Consider the following 16,475-nt stretch of genomic DNA (forward strand, 5'->3'; position numbering starts at 1 on the left):
TAAGGTTCTATTGGTTTCGTACTTTAAGAGTCTTAATAAAAATGAAAAAGAAAAATGCGCTAATTAAAAACACTATAAAATGTTCAAAATATAATATGATATTGTTTCTCATCGATGAATTTCATCAATTTAACTAATGAATGTTTATATTACTTTTTTTGTGATTAATAACATGACAATTTATAAGCCAATAGTAAAATTTGTAGTATCTTTAACATCACTAATAAAAAAATGTACAACTTTTAAAAAATATATATTATTTTATAAAAATTTGGGCATAGTTAGTGGGGCTTTTTTTCATAAGGAAAAAATTGTTTTTTGGTGGGGCTCAGGCCTAGGCCCAACTTGCCTATGCCTTGAGCCGGCACTGGCTACTCAGTCCCATAGTTAGTGACTATTAGTAACTGAAAGTTTAGAGAGAGAGAGAGAGAGAGAGAGAGATGGCGGAGAGTTCCGGTTACAAGGAATATGTGGCAGGCTTAGTCGCCGGTGTGGCCACTGTCATCACGGGTCACCCTTTCGACACAGTTAAGGTAACTCTTATTATACGAATTATAAGCGCATGTATGATGTATCTGTTCAATCCCATGTTTCACTTTTAAAGATCCCACTGTTTTGTAATTTTAATGCATTTTTCTTTTCTGGGTGTCTGATTTTTCTGTAGAAGAAGTCGAATTGTGGGGAGTTTGAGTGAGTTTTGAGCCCAAGATTTTAATTTGGGAAAATCTTGTTTCTTTGTCTTTGTCTTTTTATTTTTATTTTTACAATTAATTAAATGGAAATTTAGTTAGTGCAAGTTAACCTTACCTACAGATTGGATTCAGGATGGTATTAGTTTGTTTTGTACAGTATGCATGTGTGAGTGAAGAAGTTCCACGTTGAATAGTAATGACAAGAGTGAGTAGTTAATATAAACATAGTTGGGCCAAACGCATAGGCGTAAGCTTTTGGGTTAAGTTGTCTATATGTTATATTAACTATTCAATTGGAGTACCCCGAAGTTGTTCTCTCCCCAAAAGTTTGAATTATATATCTTTTTAATTGCATATGTTAAAGAGGATCAGTTTGAAAATCTTGTTTCTTTGTCTTTGTTTTATTTTGTTTACGATTAATTAAATGGAATTCAGGTGAACCATACCTATAGAGGTGGGAGTTAGGTTGGCATCAGTTTGATTTTTTTTGCTTAATGTATTGTTAAAAATGAGCTGTTTAAAAATTGGAAGAAGCAAAAGTTGACAATGAATCTTCATGAACAAGGAATCCTCTCTAGAATATAGAAATGACATGGATTGCAGTTTTACCAATATATTATATGCTATGACAGTGATTCTGATTATGTTTATTCTACCCATATTAGGCAATTTCATGTATTGCTGTGAATTGCTGGAAACATAGTTGTTAGTTTCCGTGAAAGTTGGAAAATTTGAATACTACAGAATTCAAAGTGCTGTCACCCAAGCAAGTCCTAGCTACATTTCCACAATGCCCCAAAAGGGATAGACAAGTTATGATTAGAGCTCCTTTTGGGGCTCAGCACATGCCTGCACAACACTCTTATATAATTCATCTAATGAAATTCACACAATTTGGGGTATCACATTAAGTTTTGTAATTAATAGGACAAGAGAGAGGAAGTCTACGTATGGATTTTGTATTCTATTAAGTGTCAAGAATTGAGCTTCCTGTAGCTTTATTAAAAGCTTTGGCAGTGCTTTGCTTCCCACTTCAAAGGGAGTTTTCATCCTGCATAGGAACTTGCAAAAACTAGAGTTACTACTTTTTTATTTTTGGATAAGTGTGATAATTAGGGGTACTACTCAAATGGACCACAAATATAAAGAGTTTGAATGCATGTATAAGGTGTGCAATGTGATTGTGAAGTAGTATAAATACAAAATTTCTTCATTGTCATGCAAACTATTAATTAAGACATCCTTTCTTCACCACAATGCATCAGAATCGGTAAATATTTTCCTGCTCAACAACATAATGGTATCCAGAAATACTTTTCTTGTTATGAAAAATTGGTAAGGTGGAATATCATATAGCAGCATTCTTGTGATCTACATTTTGTTTCAGCTGTCTTTTGGACAATTTTACCACAGGCAGGTTTCACTCTTTTGGTAAAGTAAAAGTTTCCCTTTATATGATTATTGATGAAATGAGCACATTATGGGCCTTTCTTGAAAGATGATCATTTGGGACTTGAAAATGATTGAACTTATTTTATCTGTTTGTATAGGTTTTTTTTTTTTTTGTTCCAATAACATTGTGTTCTTAAGCTTCACTTGTTTGTGTAATTCACGTATTAGGTGAAGCTGCAAAAGCACAATACTGAAGCACATGGGGTTAAATACAGGAGTGGTTGGCATTGCACTACAAGAATACTGAAGACTGAAGGAGTATGGTTCTTGAATTTTTTCATTTTTGAGAGACAAGATTATCTCTTTTATTTTCTTTACCAGTATTGAAGTATAATTTCATTAAATGGAAGAGGGGGGGGGGGGGGTTGGGAAATGAGGCTTCAGTACACAGGGAGTATACTATGGGGCATTCAAATTGAGACAAAAATAAAGAAAAAAGAGTCAATAGAGAAACATGCTATCTAGAAAAGACAGAAAATCAGAACCACAGTCTGGGGAAGGAGAGAGAGCCTGGTTCCATGCATATTAGGTGTCCATTAATTGTGATTTAAGCTGGGCTATGGAAGAATCTTTATTTTCAAAAACATGAGAATTCCTTTCTCTCCAAACAGTTAATATCAAATAAGATGGATTTGCAATCCCAATTGCCAACCTATCCTTCTTAACTGGAAGCCCAGCCGAACATAGCAGTAAATCTGGGTGGCACCACCCAATTCCCACTCAGAAGACACCACATAAAACTCCATAGCTCTCTAGCCACCCAACAATGTAGAAATAATTGATTGATTGTCTCCCCATCCTACTTACACATGGCACACCAATCAGGAAGAACAATTCCCCATCACATTAAATTATCTGCTGTGATGAGCTTGCCTTTCACTATTACCCACATAAAGAAACCAACCTGTGGCTGAAATTTGGCTCTCCAAATAGCTCGCTAGGGGAAGGAGGAATCCCCACTTATTTGCAAAGCATGGTCATAAGTGCCAACTTCAAATTTCTGAGCCTTAAACAAACTCCAAGTCACCCAATCCTCCTGATGTTGGAGTACAAATCATCCAAAAATGAATCCAAAGATTCTAATTCCAAATCATATGTAGCTCAAATAAAAATTGGGTATCAATGAAGGATACCGCCTGACATAGTCAAATAATCAGCCACCTTTGCCTTTTTATCTCTAGTAATTTGAAAATTTTTCGGATAGCAATCCCTAAAAAACTCATCAGCCCATCAACAACCATGCCAAAAACTGAATTCTATCCCTGTTCCAACCTCATAGTTTACAAAATTTGTAAACGTGGCCATCCCTTATATGTTTCCAAATATTCACAACATAGGTCCCTCCCACAGGAGCTGTGCACTAACCATCCTGTGAAAGCCCATACTTAGTGGGAATTCCCCTACGCCATAGAAAATCTGTCTCCAATCCAAAACACCGAAGCCATTTCCCTAACAAGGCTTGATTGAAAACCATGAAATGTCTAATTCCCAAACCCCTGGCCTGAAAAGATAACATCACGAATCCCAATTCACAAGGTGGAATTTAAACTCACCTGCCAAACCACCTCATAAGAAATCCCTCTAAAATATTCTCCATACAGTAACCATGCTAACTAGGAGAGGGAAGAAGGACATACAGTATGTAGTGAGATTTAAAAACGTACTTTTAATTAGAGTAAGCCTTCCCCCTTTAGAGAGAGAAATCCTTTTACATTATGCTAACCGCTTCTCCATTCATTCAAGAATGCCATCTCAAATAGGTATTGCTTTGAATTGAGCTCTTAGAGGCAAACCCAAATATATTGAAAGTAAGGTCTGCATTTTACACCCAAGGATATCTGCTAGTGCTCCCATATTTGCAACCTCTCCCATAGGGACCATTTCAGATTTACCCAGATTTATCTTCAACACTGAGTCTGCTTTGAAAAGCAAAAGAGTACAGCGAAGATACCACAATTTTTCTGGCCTTGCACAACACATAATGAGGGTATCCTCTGTGAAAAGTGAGAGTAAAATCTTCATAACATAAGTGTTCACCTTAATTGAAAACCTTGACAAGAAACCCCTTCCTCCGCCCTGAAAAACATTCTACTTAGAGCTTCCATCACAAAAACAAAAAGGAGTGGAGATAAAGGATCCCCATCATCGTAAACCCTAGTGCTTGCAAAGAAGATACTTTTGAGTCCCATTCACAAGCACCAAAAAATGGATTGTAGAAATACAAGGAAAAAATCTTCTTCAACCCTCATTCACCAAAACCACATCTTAGTTTATACAGTGGGAAGTCCCAATTCATATTTTCATAAACTTTTTTTAAGTCAAGTTTGCAGACCCCAGAAAGTCTTTCCCATAAAGTCTAGGATTTATCTCCCATGAATAAAAGCATTTTGTGTACTAGATATCAACTCTCTCATTACATTCATCAAACTCTTTGCAAGGACCTTAGCTAGAATTTTGTACACACTTCCGATGAGACTGATGGGTCTAAAATACCTGACATTCATGGCTTTTTGTAGGAATAAGGGCTATAAATGTAGCATGCAAACTTTTCTTAAAATCACCACTTGCTTGGAAGTATTTGAAAAAAAGTTAAAATTTCATCCTTCACCACGCTCCAGCGTGCCTGGAAAAAAGCCATTGTGTAGCCGTTTGGATGTGGTGCCTTGTCCCCATTCAGACTTGTAAGGGCCTGGAAAATCTAAACCTCTTTAGAGGTTGCTCTAATTGAGTAGCTGATGCTAGATCTAGAGCACAAAAAGGTGAGCCATCCAATTGCGGCCTCCAAGTAGTCGACTTTGTGTATAGCCCGTTATAGTACTCTACTATTTTTACCCTAAGCCTCCCCTGATCATCAGTTATATTCCCCTCCACTTGAAACTGATTAATATGATTGTATCGTCTATGTGAATTGGCAACTGATGAAAAACTTTAGTATTGCGGTCACCTTCCTTTATCCAATTGCTTGTGATTTTTTGTCTCTAACTAATTTCTTCCATCAAAATGACTTTTTCTAGCCCTGCCTTAGAAAAATGAGTAATGCTACATACACAACAATTTTTTACAGTAGTTAAATTGGTAGGTTTTTATTGGTTCTCATTTGGGCCTACCACTAACATGACTTTATCATTGACCATTAACAACTTGCCACCTTGGTAAATGTGAAATATTCTTGAAATCTTTGTGTCTCTAGAGTTATTGTAGCAGAATCTCTAACACTTCTCTCCTTTGTTGATAGCAGTCTGTCCTCCTCTATATGACTGACCTAATAACTTCCATGAAGAATTTTTTTCCTTTACTTCATCCCACCAAACACCTCCTTATTCAACTTAAATAGATCTTGCTTTAGCAATTTAAGCTTCTTAGCTAAAATAAAACAGGGGCCTCTTCGTTATCTTGCCTGGACAGATTTCTGGTCTCTTTGGATTGGGAGGAGCATTTTAGTAATGTTTATCGTCTATATTATTGTTTGATCATTCCCCTATTATTTTGGATGGAGTTGGTATTAGAAAAGGCAGAAGGCTTTTAGATTCGAAAATTTGTGGACCTTGTTATCATGACAATAATGGTCCTTGCCTAGACAAAATTAGCCATGCTTATTATCATATGTGTAATTTAGGTTGATGAATGCGAGGTGATTTCTTTGGTGATCCATCAATTAGAGTCCAAGAAGAAGGTTAATTCAATCTTAAGTTTCCATTGCATAAAGGACCTTATTATCTTGAATGCCATTGTGTTTATATAAATATTTAACCTTATATTTGCTTTGTGATATTCAAACTTATATTTAAAACCAAATTTTATAAGGATTATTCACAGATTTACTTTTGNTGCTTGGAAGTATTTGAAAAAAAGTTAAAATTTCATCCTTCACCACGCTCCAGCGTGCCTGGAAAAAAGCCATTGTGTAGCCGTTTGGATGTGGTGCCTTGTCCCCATTCAGACTTGTAAGGGCCTGGAAAATCTAAACCTCTTTAGAGGTTGCTCTAATTGAGTAGCTGATGCTAGATCTAGAGCACAAAAAGGTGAGCCATCCAATTGCGGCCTCCAAGTAGTCGACTTTGTGTATAGCCCGTTATAGTACTCTACTATTTTTACCCTAAGCCTCCCCTGATCATCAGTTATATTCCCCTCCACTTGAAACTGATTAATATGATTGTATCGTCTATGTGAATTGGCAACTGATGAAAAACTTTAGTATTGCGGTCACCTTCCTTTATCCAATTGCTTGTGATTTTTTGTCTCTAACTAATTTCTTCCATCAAAATGACTTTTTCTAGCCCTGCCTTAGAAAAATGAGTAATGCTACATACACAACAATTTTTTACAGTAGTTAAATTGGTAGGTTTTTATTGGTTCTCATTTGGGCCTACCACTAACATGACTTTATCATTGACCATTAACAACTTGCCACCTTGGTAAATGTGAAATATTCTTGAAATCTTTGTGTCTCTAGAGTTATTGTAGCAGAATCTCTAACACTTCTCTCCTTTGTTGATAGCAGTCTGTCCTCCTCTATATGACTGACCTAATAACTTCCATGAAGAATTTTTTTCCTTTACTTCATCCCACCAAACACCTCCTTATTCAACTTAAATAGATCTTGCTTTAGCAATTTAAGCTTCTTAGCTAAAATAAAACAGGGGCCTCTTCGTTATCTTGCCTGGACAGATTTCTGGTCTCTTTGGATTGGGAGGAGCATTTTAGTAATGTTTATCGTCTATATTATTGTTTGATCATTCCCCTATTATTTTGGATGGAGTTGGTATTAGAAAAGGCAGAAGGCTTTTAGATTCGAAAATTTGTGGACCTTGTTATCATGACAATAATGGTCCTTGCCTAGACAAAATTAGCCATGCTTATTATCATATGTGTAATTTAGGTTGATGAATGCGAGGTGATTTCTTTGGTGATCCATCAATTAGAGTCCAAGAAGAAGGTTAATTCAATCTTAAGTTTCCATTGCATAAAGGACCTTATTATCTTGAATGCCATTGTGTTTATATAAATATTTAACCTTATATTTGCTTTGTGATATTCAAACTTATATTTAAAACCAAATTATATAAGGATTATTCACAGATTTACTTTTGAGTACTCATTGTCCATCCCCCTCTGCCCTCTTCTCCCCAAAATTTTTAATTTTTTCTGTCTGCGTAGTTGGTTAGGTTTCACCTATTCTAGCTGTAACCTGCCACCTTCTAAAGTTCAACTAGTAGTTTGGGTCTAACTGGCTGGTTGAACATCATAAGAATTTGCAGCAAAGCCTTTGGGCAGCTAGGGACATTTGTGTAATGTGATCTCTTGCATTATGTTGGGAAATCTGGAAGTTGAGTACTCATCTAGTCTATAAATTGTCAACTCAATACTAACGTTAAGGTAGTTGAGAGTGAAGTCACTTGCATTTAAGCATCTGCAACCTCTCTCTATATTATTAATCAATATCCAAGTCTTTAAACAATTATCTGTAGTTGGTTATGATAGTAACATCAAGAATAAATTAGTGGACTGGTTATGTTGTATGGTCTGAAATGTGATCTATATCACACAAAATTCTCTTTCCTGTCCAGTTTATATAGCAATTTTGCCTATAATAATGCATAAAACCCAACATTTTAGGCATCATTCCATCGCCAACTTGTAAATTGTTCTGAAATGACAATGTAGGACGTCTTTGCCCCCATCCCCTGCCTTTATTTAGAGAAAAGGAAAAGTGGGGGTTTTTTTGGGGGGGGGGGGGTGTGTTGTTTATATGATTTGAATTTTCCACATTTTTTTTTCCTACTTAATAAACTAAGTGAAATTTCTCTCTGACAGATTAGAGGACTTTATAGAGGGGCAACACCATCTTTTGTTGGGGTGGCTTTTGAGAGTTCTCTTCTTTTTGGTGTTTATTCCCAAACAAAGCAGTCACTGCAGGTTTGTCTTTAATTTAGTTGGCTAAAATTATATTGTTTGTGAAACAGTCACTACTAACTGATTTTGTGGATATAGTTCTTCTGAACAGTCTTGCATCTGTTATATAATTACTGAACAATTGTTAAATTTTTCATTTTTTTTCTTATCATGAAGGGAGGTGTACAAAGTAGTTGCCCACAGCCCCAAGTGATTATTCCTTCTGCAGCTTTTGGGGGAGCTCTCATCAGTTTTGTGTTATGTCCATCAGAGCTGGTGAAGGTAAAGTGAATGGGAGGGTTTGTTTGTTGCAAGATTGTTTTCCATATTTGTTCTGTTGCTTCTGATGGTACCTTGTAACAATGAGCTTTTCAGTGTAGGATGCAAGTTCAAGGTGCTGACTCTTTGGTTCCAAAGTCAAGTAGATACAGTGGTCCCCTTGATTGTGCCCTTAAAACTGTGAAAACTGAAGGGGTGAGAAAATCATCTGCATTTAGCATCGTTATGAATGTTTTGTTTTTAATCTGACATAACACCTTTCAGGTTACAGGCATTTTTCGTGGGGGTTTTACAACATTGCTAAGAGAATCTAGTGGCAATGCAGTCTTTTTTAGTGTTTATGAGTATGTTCGTTATTACATGCATTCACAACTAAAAGCTGCTTCATCTGAAAACAGCCACTTGATTGACGCGGGAATTGGGATTTTGAGTGGTGGCCTTGGTGGTGTAGCTGTAAGCCTCTTGACAACTTCAGCATGTTTCTTATTAAAGTGTTACGTTTCACATATTTCAGTCTCTGATTCCACTAATTACCCATCATATTGTAAAAAACTTTTCCTGCCATTCTTTTAGTTTTGGTCTGCTGTTTTGCCCCTTGATGTGGCAAAAACCATAATACAGACTTCCCCAGATAAAAGCTCTTCAAGAAATCCGTTTCAAATCTTGAGCTTGGTAAGTCATCTTGATTTCCTCCATTTCATGACTGTCATTAATGGCGGCCTTCTTCTATTATATCTATTTACGAAATGGAAGAAAAGATGGAAATGCATTTTCTTGTTCCTTTTTTGGGTTCTTAGAAGAGAGGGAAGCTGAATGGGTCTTCTGTTGTAGATTTACAGGAGGGCTGGACTTAAAGGATGCTATACAGGTCTGGGTCCCACCATAGTTCGGGCATTTCCGGCCAATGCAGCAGCAATTGTTGCCTGGGAGCTAGCAATGAAACTTTTAGGGATCAAGCATGAGTGAGGATAATGATATCTTCAATACCAAATGCTTTAATTCTCTTCCTATTCCTATAACACATCCACTCATGGCTGCTTGGCAACATTTCAGATCCAAAATTCCTGAGAGGCTTGACCCTGGGAGTGATGATATCGGATATAAAAGCTTCACTTGATTTTTTTGAAAGGGAGCTTCAGCATCATTTGATTTTTTAGTCGATTCTTTCTGTGGTTGGACTGACAAATGGGATCTGTTTGGAATTACTGCGATTTTTCTTGTCAGAGCCTCTTTTGCTTTGTCTTTTTTCTTTTAAAGATGTAGGATGGATTGTAAGATATACTGTTAGACCGGATGAAGATGTGGCTCAAGCATGTTCAATTTGAGTTAGGTGAGCTTGGTCATTGAAGAAAACATTCACGAGAGTGATTGTAACTTGTATTCCTGATTGGTGGGATTTCATTTTTGGAAGTGCTGGACAATCTGTACTAAGAAAATAAAAGTGTTATTTTATTTACTAGTGTGATGACCTCTCAAATTGAAAATTTCCAAATAATGCAGCAAAATATAGGTTGCAGCTAGCCAGTTTCTTGTGCTCTGGGATGGGGTGGTTTCTGGATTAGACTGATTATCCATTATATTTTGAACAAATAACCTGGTGTTTGCAAAAAAGCTAGAAGCACCGAAACTTCATTTATTTTAGGTTGCTGTAGTTGTTGTAGCCATGTCATAATGGTATTGTACCAGTCGTTTTATGTTATAATTTTTTAGAAATTGTTTGTATTACCGTATTGTACCCGTAATCACATTCGTGCCCATACTCCCAAGCAAAAAAGTTGCTTGCTCGCTCTTGTTGAGGGCCCATATTTATGATTGACAAATATGTTTCTGTCCGTTCATATGATAAAATTTCCTTGTGACCATTATTACTTATTATTATTATTTTGAATGGCAAACCTGTAGCTTTTAAGTTATTTGAATCCATCCCTATTTTATGATAGGAATTAAATTGTGAATTGGTTGCCTGCCATTACTATCTAATATCAGAAGATTATTAGTTGAGTGGCAGATCCATGCATCTTGAAGCATAGAAAAAAACATAAGGCAAAAATCCAAATTATACTATTGAAGTGTAGGTGAACTATCATTTTTATTTTTAAACTTTACCTTTTATCATTTTAGTCCTTGAACTTTTGGCGCACTAATTAAATTGGCATTTTCGTTTATAAAACTGTCATTAAGTCCAATAAAATTTTGGCACATTACTTATTGTGATTGCTTTTTTATAGATGGCAAGTCACTTTCTAATTTTTTTTCACCTCAACATTAAGGACGACACACATGCTGCATGTGTTTCAGTCTAGGTGGGAAACAACTATTATGTATGTGTTTTGGGTCACATGATGGACATGTAGTCAATTTCAGTTCAAATATAACAGAAGGAAGTCTAACAAAAGGGTTTAATGCATAATTTTTAAGACCACAACTCCACAAGGGTTTTGTATCCCAATGGGTGTGTCTGATAATGACCAATACCACATGGGGGCATATTTGCATTTAACCCTTTTTATTTAACACAATCATCAAAACCCTTATTTGCAAAGCACACAAAACAAGCTAAACACAGTATTAAATATAAAAATAAATAAATAAATAAAAAATCTAAAAAAGAATATTCCAATATTAGCAAGCTTCCTACCCAGAGGAGTTCCCTAAACGCTTCCACAAGAAGCTAAAAAATGTTCGGTTTGAGCATCACTCAAAATTCATATCCCATATCTCATATCTCTTAACTTAAACTCAATTTCATATCTCTAATTCTACTTTTTCCTTCACTCAAAAAAATATTTGTTTGATTTCATATCTTGGGTGCAAATCTCATGTCCCAAACTCAAATTTGTGCATAAAGTGGTGGAGCCCATGTGCTATGGATGTAGAGTGAATCCGTAGTGTGAAAGAGTAAAGAGAAGCTGACTCAAAAAAAAAAAAAAAGTGTAAAGAGAAAGGACCAGTGGTTACACACTCCACTGAAGTGACAAGACACTGACGCAGGCCCCACTAAATTTCATTTGTTTACCAAACTGTCATTGACACTCTTTACTCAAAATTTGGAAACATTCAAAATTTGTTTGTAGTTTGAGTAACTCAAACTCAAAATGTTGAGTTTTGAGTTATATTTGGAAACTTAACTCAAAAACTCATCCAAACAATCAAGTTTTCAGTGGGGTTCACACTTTTTGAGTTTTGGGGTAATGAAAACTGATGAAAACAAAATTACAAAGTTATCAGTTTTCATCGATCCAAACACCTATCTCAAAATGAATTTTATGCCATCTACAATTTGTTTCTAGGCACACATGATAGAGATGTGCCATCCATGCTAACTTTAGAACAATGATAGAAAAACTATTCCCTTTAAAACGATTAACAGTTTAATTTTAGTTTGGTATTCTAATCAGTTGGTTTTCTAGATATAGAGAAAAGTCTTCGCAATCTTGCTGAAATTCGATTGAAAATGACAACCAAAATACAATTTGTATTACATACAAAAAATTAATTTTTAATTATAAAATAATTAGATCTGCTCTACATAAACAAGCTTGGGATTTGGAATCCCAAATAAGTTTAAGGTCATGGGATCTTTTAATTTCTATCAAACAGATGAGATGATTTCTATACTCATGTATCTCTTTCAAAAAGGGGTAAACCAAATCACATTAATTATATCCTTGTTACAGCTGTTTGTTTTTTGAAGACAAGTAATTGTGAATAGCTCAATGGGTTATAATTATAAAACCATGCTTTGGGAAAAATTTAGGGAATCGCATTAGTGTCCAACAATCTACCTTAGGAAGAAGAACACACCTCTATTAACACATTTTGGATGTGTTTGTAGAAAGGAGAGGTGACAAGCATTTAACCTAAAAGGGACTGGAACAGCAATCAGACTTTACTTGTTACTTACACAACTCTAGGGGGGAAAAAACATTAAAGGAGAGGCAATATATATGAGCAATGTAGACTTATATATATATATATATATATATATATATACAACCAGTCAAATACCACTTAGCCACAATTTGATGGTACATGCCAAAATGCTTTTAGGCATAATTATTTAAATGCTTAAGATAAATTAAAAAGCAATAGTGCATAATTAAAAACCCAATTAAGGATTGACAGAAGAGAGAGAGCATGCATCCACATAGATTTTTTTTTTTTTTTTGACCGATAGATCTTAGAATGATTGGAAGGAATTTTAAGGAAGAAATCTAAGTTCTCCCACTTTGTAAGTCTTCCTCCAATTACTAATCCTTATCAATGCGAGCCTTCTCTATGAAATTCAGATGAGCTTTTCCGACGCCTCTCATTATGTCCAGCTAGACGTCTACGACAACTCCTTTTAGATTCATCAAACTCTGTTAGCTGATGGAACCTGTAAAGCACCATTTCAAAGAAATGCTCGTGAAGAAAGAAATTGAGGAAAACGAACATAGTCCATTTTCTTTTTCTTCCTTATTAGGTACTTTTTTCTAAATTTTCCTTTGTTTATTTATTTATTTTATTGGTTAATTTCTTTTTTTCCCTTTAGTAATGAGTAATAGTTTAACACGAACTTCATGGGAAAAAAACTAAGAAGCAAACCTAGCTAGAGAAAGTAGGATGTCTAGTAGCCTATCTACGCTTTTTGTTTCTTGATAATTTGATAATTACAAACAAAAATATGAGATTAAACTCTAGACTTCTATGTTGGAAATACTGTGCCAGTTGAGTTAACTTACAAGGCTCTTATATGTTCTAGGAAATAAGAAAAAGTACTACTTTCAAGTAATGTACTATAAAGTCTAAAGTCTGAATGCACTTACACAAGCACATACAAAACCTAAAGACATTACAAAGGGGACAGGGTTAGAGATTAAGAACTACAAGAGAAAAACCAAAAGAATGGATCCAATTCTACGATAGAAATCACATCAAATAGCATGTGCAAGCATATCACTCAAGGTACTATAAGAACAATTAATCATGTCCTGATCATCTTAAAATTCACAAGGATTGCATCAACATGGTCTGATGGCCGTCCTATTCTAACATTTGAAAGCACTCTCTCATTGTAGGAGTCATGGACTTCGAATGGGACTCTTGCTTACAAATTACAGAAGTTGAAAAGGCAAACTAATGAGACTTAGTTCATAAGACAATTATCAACATTGACAGAAGATACGTTTTTAGTACCTGAATAGTGTTATGGGAAGAATTGTTCACTTCTATATGAATCGTAGGAAGAAGATATCTTCATCTCTATTCCAAAGTTCATTGTGCAAAACTGTTCTATTATTTAGAAAACTGGAGAAGTAGATTTATTCAATCCTATTTGAAGGGAGTATACTTATTAATCCAATTTTATCAAAGGCTGAGAATGGAGATTTATTCTATCATTTGGCAAGTAAGTAGGGAAGATCTGTCCATATTGATAAGAAAGAGGGTACAAGATTTATTCAGACATCAGGAAAAGCCAAAACCAAAGGTTCATTATGTATCGTGCTTCCTTTGTTTCAACCTAAAATATTTTCTTGTAAAAGCGTGTTTAATTAGTTATATTTCTAAAATTGATTTAAAAAAAATATTTGTTGTTGTTCGGTCCAATGAGATAATTAGATCTACAAGAAATGCATAGTAAATTTTCCCTAGTGATCACACACAGGACTTAGAGTTGGGACATGAAACTTTGTGTGTGTGTGTGTGTGTGTGTGTTTGACAGACAAAAAGAGAGCCTTTTTTTGAGAAAAAAAATTTCTAATTCAATATTTGCATTAAGAGTGAGTTAAAAACTTTCAATCTTACTCATTGATTTACTAGTGTATGGTTCAACATCTCTAACTATTACACCAGATTTAGATCTAGGGGAAGTGAATTTTGTTTTGTCAAAAAAGAAATCATGTAGTGTAAAAAATATTTGGGTTTGACTTACCTATAGTACTTTTTAAATTAGAATCTCCTTTTATTTTAATAAGAAACTGACACATCATCCATTAACTAAATAAAAGGTAAAGATTAAAACTCGTTACCACTTGCCATAGTATATTTAAAACCAAAAGACATGTTTAGTTAAAAAAGTAGGGAGGTAAGTCAAATCCAAAATGTTTTATTTGTTTTTGACTCTACAAAATAATATTTATGACAAAGATTTTTAGCTATACTAATTAAACACTATGCACAAAACATTTTACACCTTTTTATGGATAATTTTGTGTTAGATTTTGGAAAGTATTTTCTATTTACAAAGATTAAAAAGTGTACCAAACCCTACAAATGCAAAAGAATAAGTCTAGTAATAAATTACTTTAAGGAATTGTGAAAATTTTGTGTTCATAATAAAATTGAATGCAAAAATATCTTTTGAAAAATATTTTAGGTCAACAAAAAAGAAGCACATGAAAGTATGAGAGAAAACATTTATACACTTCAATTTGGAATAGAGAAAGACTATACAAGATTAATTAATAGAAAGTTATAGTAAAAAAATTATTTATTTTGTTCTTTAATTTATAATTTAATTTTTTTTATAAACAGTTGCAATAGGGGTTGCCGGGGGGGGGGGGGGTGGTGAATAAATTTCTTTACACTAAAAGACTTATTGAGTTACAAAACTCTTGACATTAAAAAATTGACAATTAAACCGTGAATATTTAAATTTCATAGCAATGCTACACGAAATATTTTAAATTTCTTTTTTATGGAATGACACTTTACACACCAAATGCATTGGGATGGGACTCAGTTTGTGTGTGACGTGTGTTTTGATTAGACAATTCTCACATAAGTCACTATGAAAATTTTGCAAGATGACTTTGTAAGAAAAGTATTTGAAATAACCCTCGCATAATTCTCTATGAAAATTTTGTAAAATTATTTTGTAAGAAAATTATATGCCAACAATCATTTCAGATAAGAAAAACAACCTTTTGCACTTGACACATAAGTGTCAGAACCAACTTTCCATTGACATTGGAGAAAATATACACACTACAACCGTTTTAAAGCCAAAATACTCCTTGCATGAACATTGATCAATAAACTCATATTCACCTTAATTTTGCAACAATGAATTAAAAAAATTATAGACAAGAAAATGTAATGTAAGCTATTGATATTATGGATGTGACAAATGCATGATTTAACCTCTGTTGTTTTCCAAGTTTGATCTCAAATCAAGAATTTCAAGATTCAAGTTCAAAAAGAGCTTTTAGGGACTGCCCTAGCCGAACACCTAGTAAAAACCCTAGAAGCTCCTCTATATAAGAAGGCCTAGGGCTTTTAAGTTTCTTCACTTCTAATTAAGTAGAGAGATGAAGACAATTTTTCAAACTCTCTATTCTGTTTCTCTAAAATGTATAATCATTTTCTCATGAAAAACTTTCACCTCATTTATTTATTTATTACTACTACTACTACTACTACTACTACTACTACTACGTTGTTAAGTCCCTTTTGTGTTTCTAATGCATCTTTGGGTTCTAGTTAATTGTGGTCTAGGGTTCTTGATCTAAGATCTTACTTTCGTAGGGAGTTATGCCTAGTTGAATTTGATATTAAGAAATTTGTGAGTCTTATATACATGCATGGTTGACAAAAGACTTATTTAAATATGTGGATTGTGTGTAACTTGCAAAAGGCTCCATAGGAGTAAATAATTTCTCGAGATTGACAACTTGTTTGATAACAACTACCTTACTCATGTCATTAAAAGTGATAAAGTTGCTACTAACTGGGATAAGAGAAATAAAATCATGATTCATGAATTTAACATAAGTTGTTTGTTGTTGGTAAAATTTCTCTCACTTTCTTTCATACCTTTGAATTGATTGGTCATATTTTTGTTTAATTTAGATTATATGATGCTAGTCATTAGTCATTACTAACTCGATTAGTTTTTATATTCTAGTTTATTTGCTTTTTTTTTTTTTTTTTTTGGGAGTAAATGTCTCAAAATCCCCTGAATTTTAGAGAGTTGCTTTTAGGCCCCTTAAACTTTTATTTTAGCCAATTTAGTACATAAACTTTAGCATTCTAACAAATAGAGTACATCAACTTTGGTATTGTAACAAATAGACCCTTAAACTTCTATGTTATTGCAAAAGACTTCTTCATTTTTATTTTTAAAAAAATTATTTTTGCAAAAAGTGGTTAAATTGGTGGGGGGGGGGGGGGGATGTA

The 16,475-nt window shown here is 34.2% G+C and overlaps 2 protein-coding genes across 3 annotated transcripts in view; one reads left to right on the plus strand and one right to left on the minus strand.

Annotated features, from left to right (window-relative positions):
* Window positions 1–369: 369 nt before the first annotated feature.
* On the plus strand, window positions 370–9,774 carry LOC112032455 (mitochondrial arginine transporter BAC1). Of its 2 annotated transcripts, XM_024065241.2 has the most exons (9): window positions 371–533; window positions 2,313–2,402; window positions 7,959–8,060; window positions 8,214–8,318; window positions 8,412–8,510; window positions 8,580–8,768; window positions 8,889–8,987; window positions 9,147–9,277; window positions 9,369–9,774. In XM_024065241.2, exons 1-9 carry the CDS (start codon window positions 441–443, stop codon window positions 9,430–9,432), a joined length of 972 nt encoding a protein of 323 aa, XP_023921009.1. In that variant the 5' UTR covers window positions 371–440; the 3' UTR covers window positions 9,433–9,774. The 2 variants fall into 2 exon arrangements, with proteins under 2 accessions (XP_023921072.1, XP_023921009.1); XM_024065304.2 differs by having other exon boundaries at window positions 370–533; window positions 9,147–9,774.
* Window positions 9,775–12,261: 2,487 nt separating this feature from the next.
* The window catches only part of LOC112032600 (squamosa promoter-binding protein 1), a 6,934-nt gene continuing 2,720 nt past the window's right edge, over window positions 12,262–16,475 (minus strand). Inside the window, exon 2 of the mRNA XM_024065398.2 lies at window positions 12,262–12,693. Within this exon, the coding sequence (XP_023921166.1) occupies window positions 12,576–12,693 (118 nt within the window). The 3' untranslated portion in view covers window positions 12,262–12,575. The remainder of the gene's footprint in view (window positions 12,694–16,475) is intronic.

This window comes from Quercus suber, unplaced genomic scaffold (genome assembly GCF_002906115.3).
Source record: "Quercus suber isolate HL8 unplaced genomic scaffold, Cork oak 2.0 scaffold_268, whole genome shotgun sequence".
NCBI lineage: Eukaryota > Viridiplantae > Streptophyta > Magnoliopsida > Fagales > Fagaceae > Quercus > Quercus suber.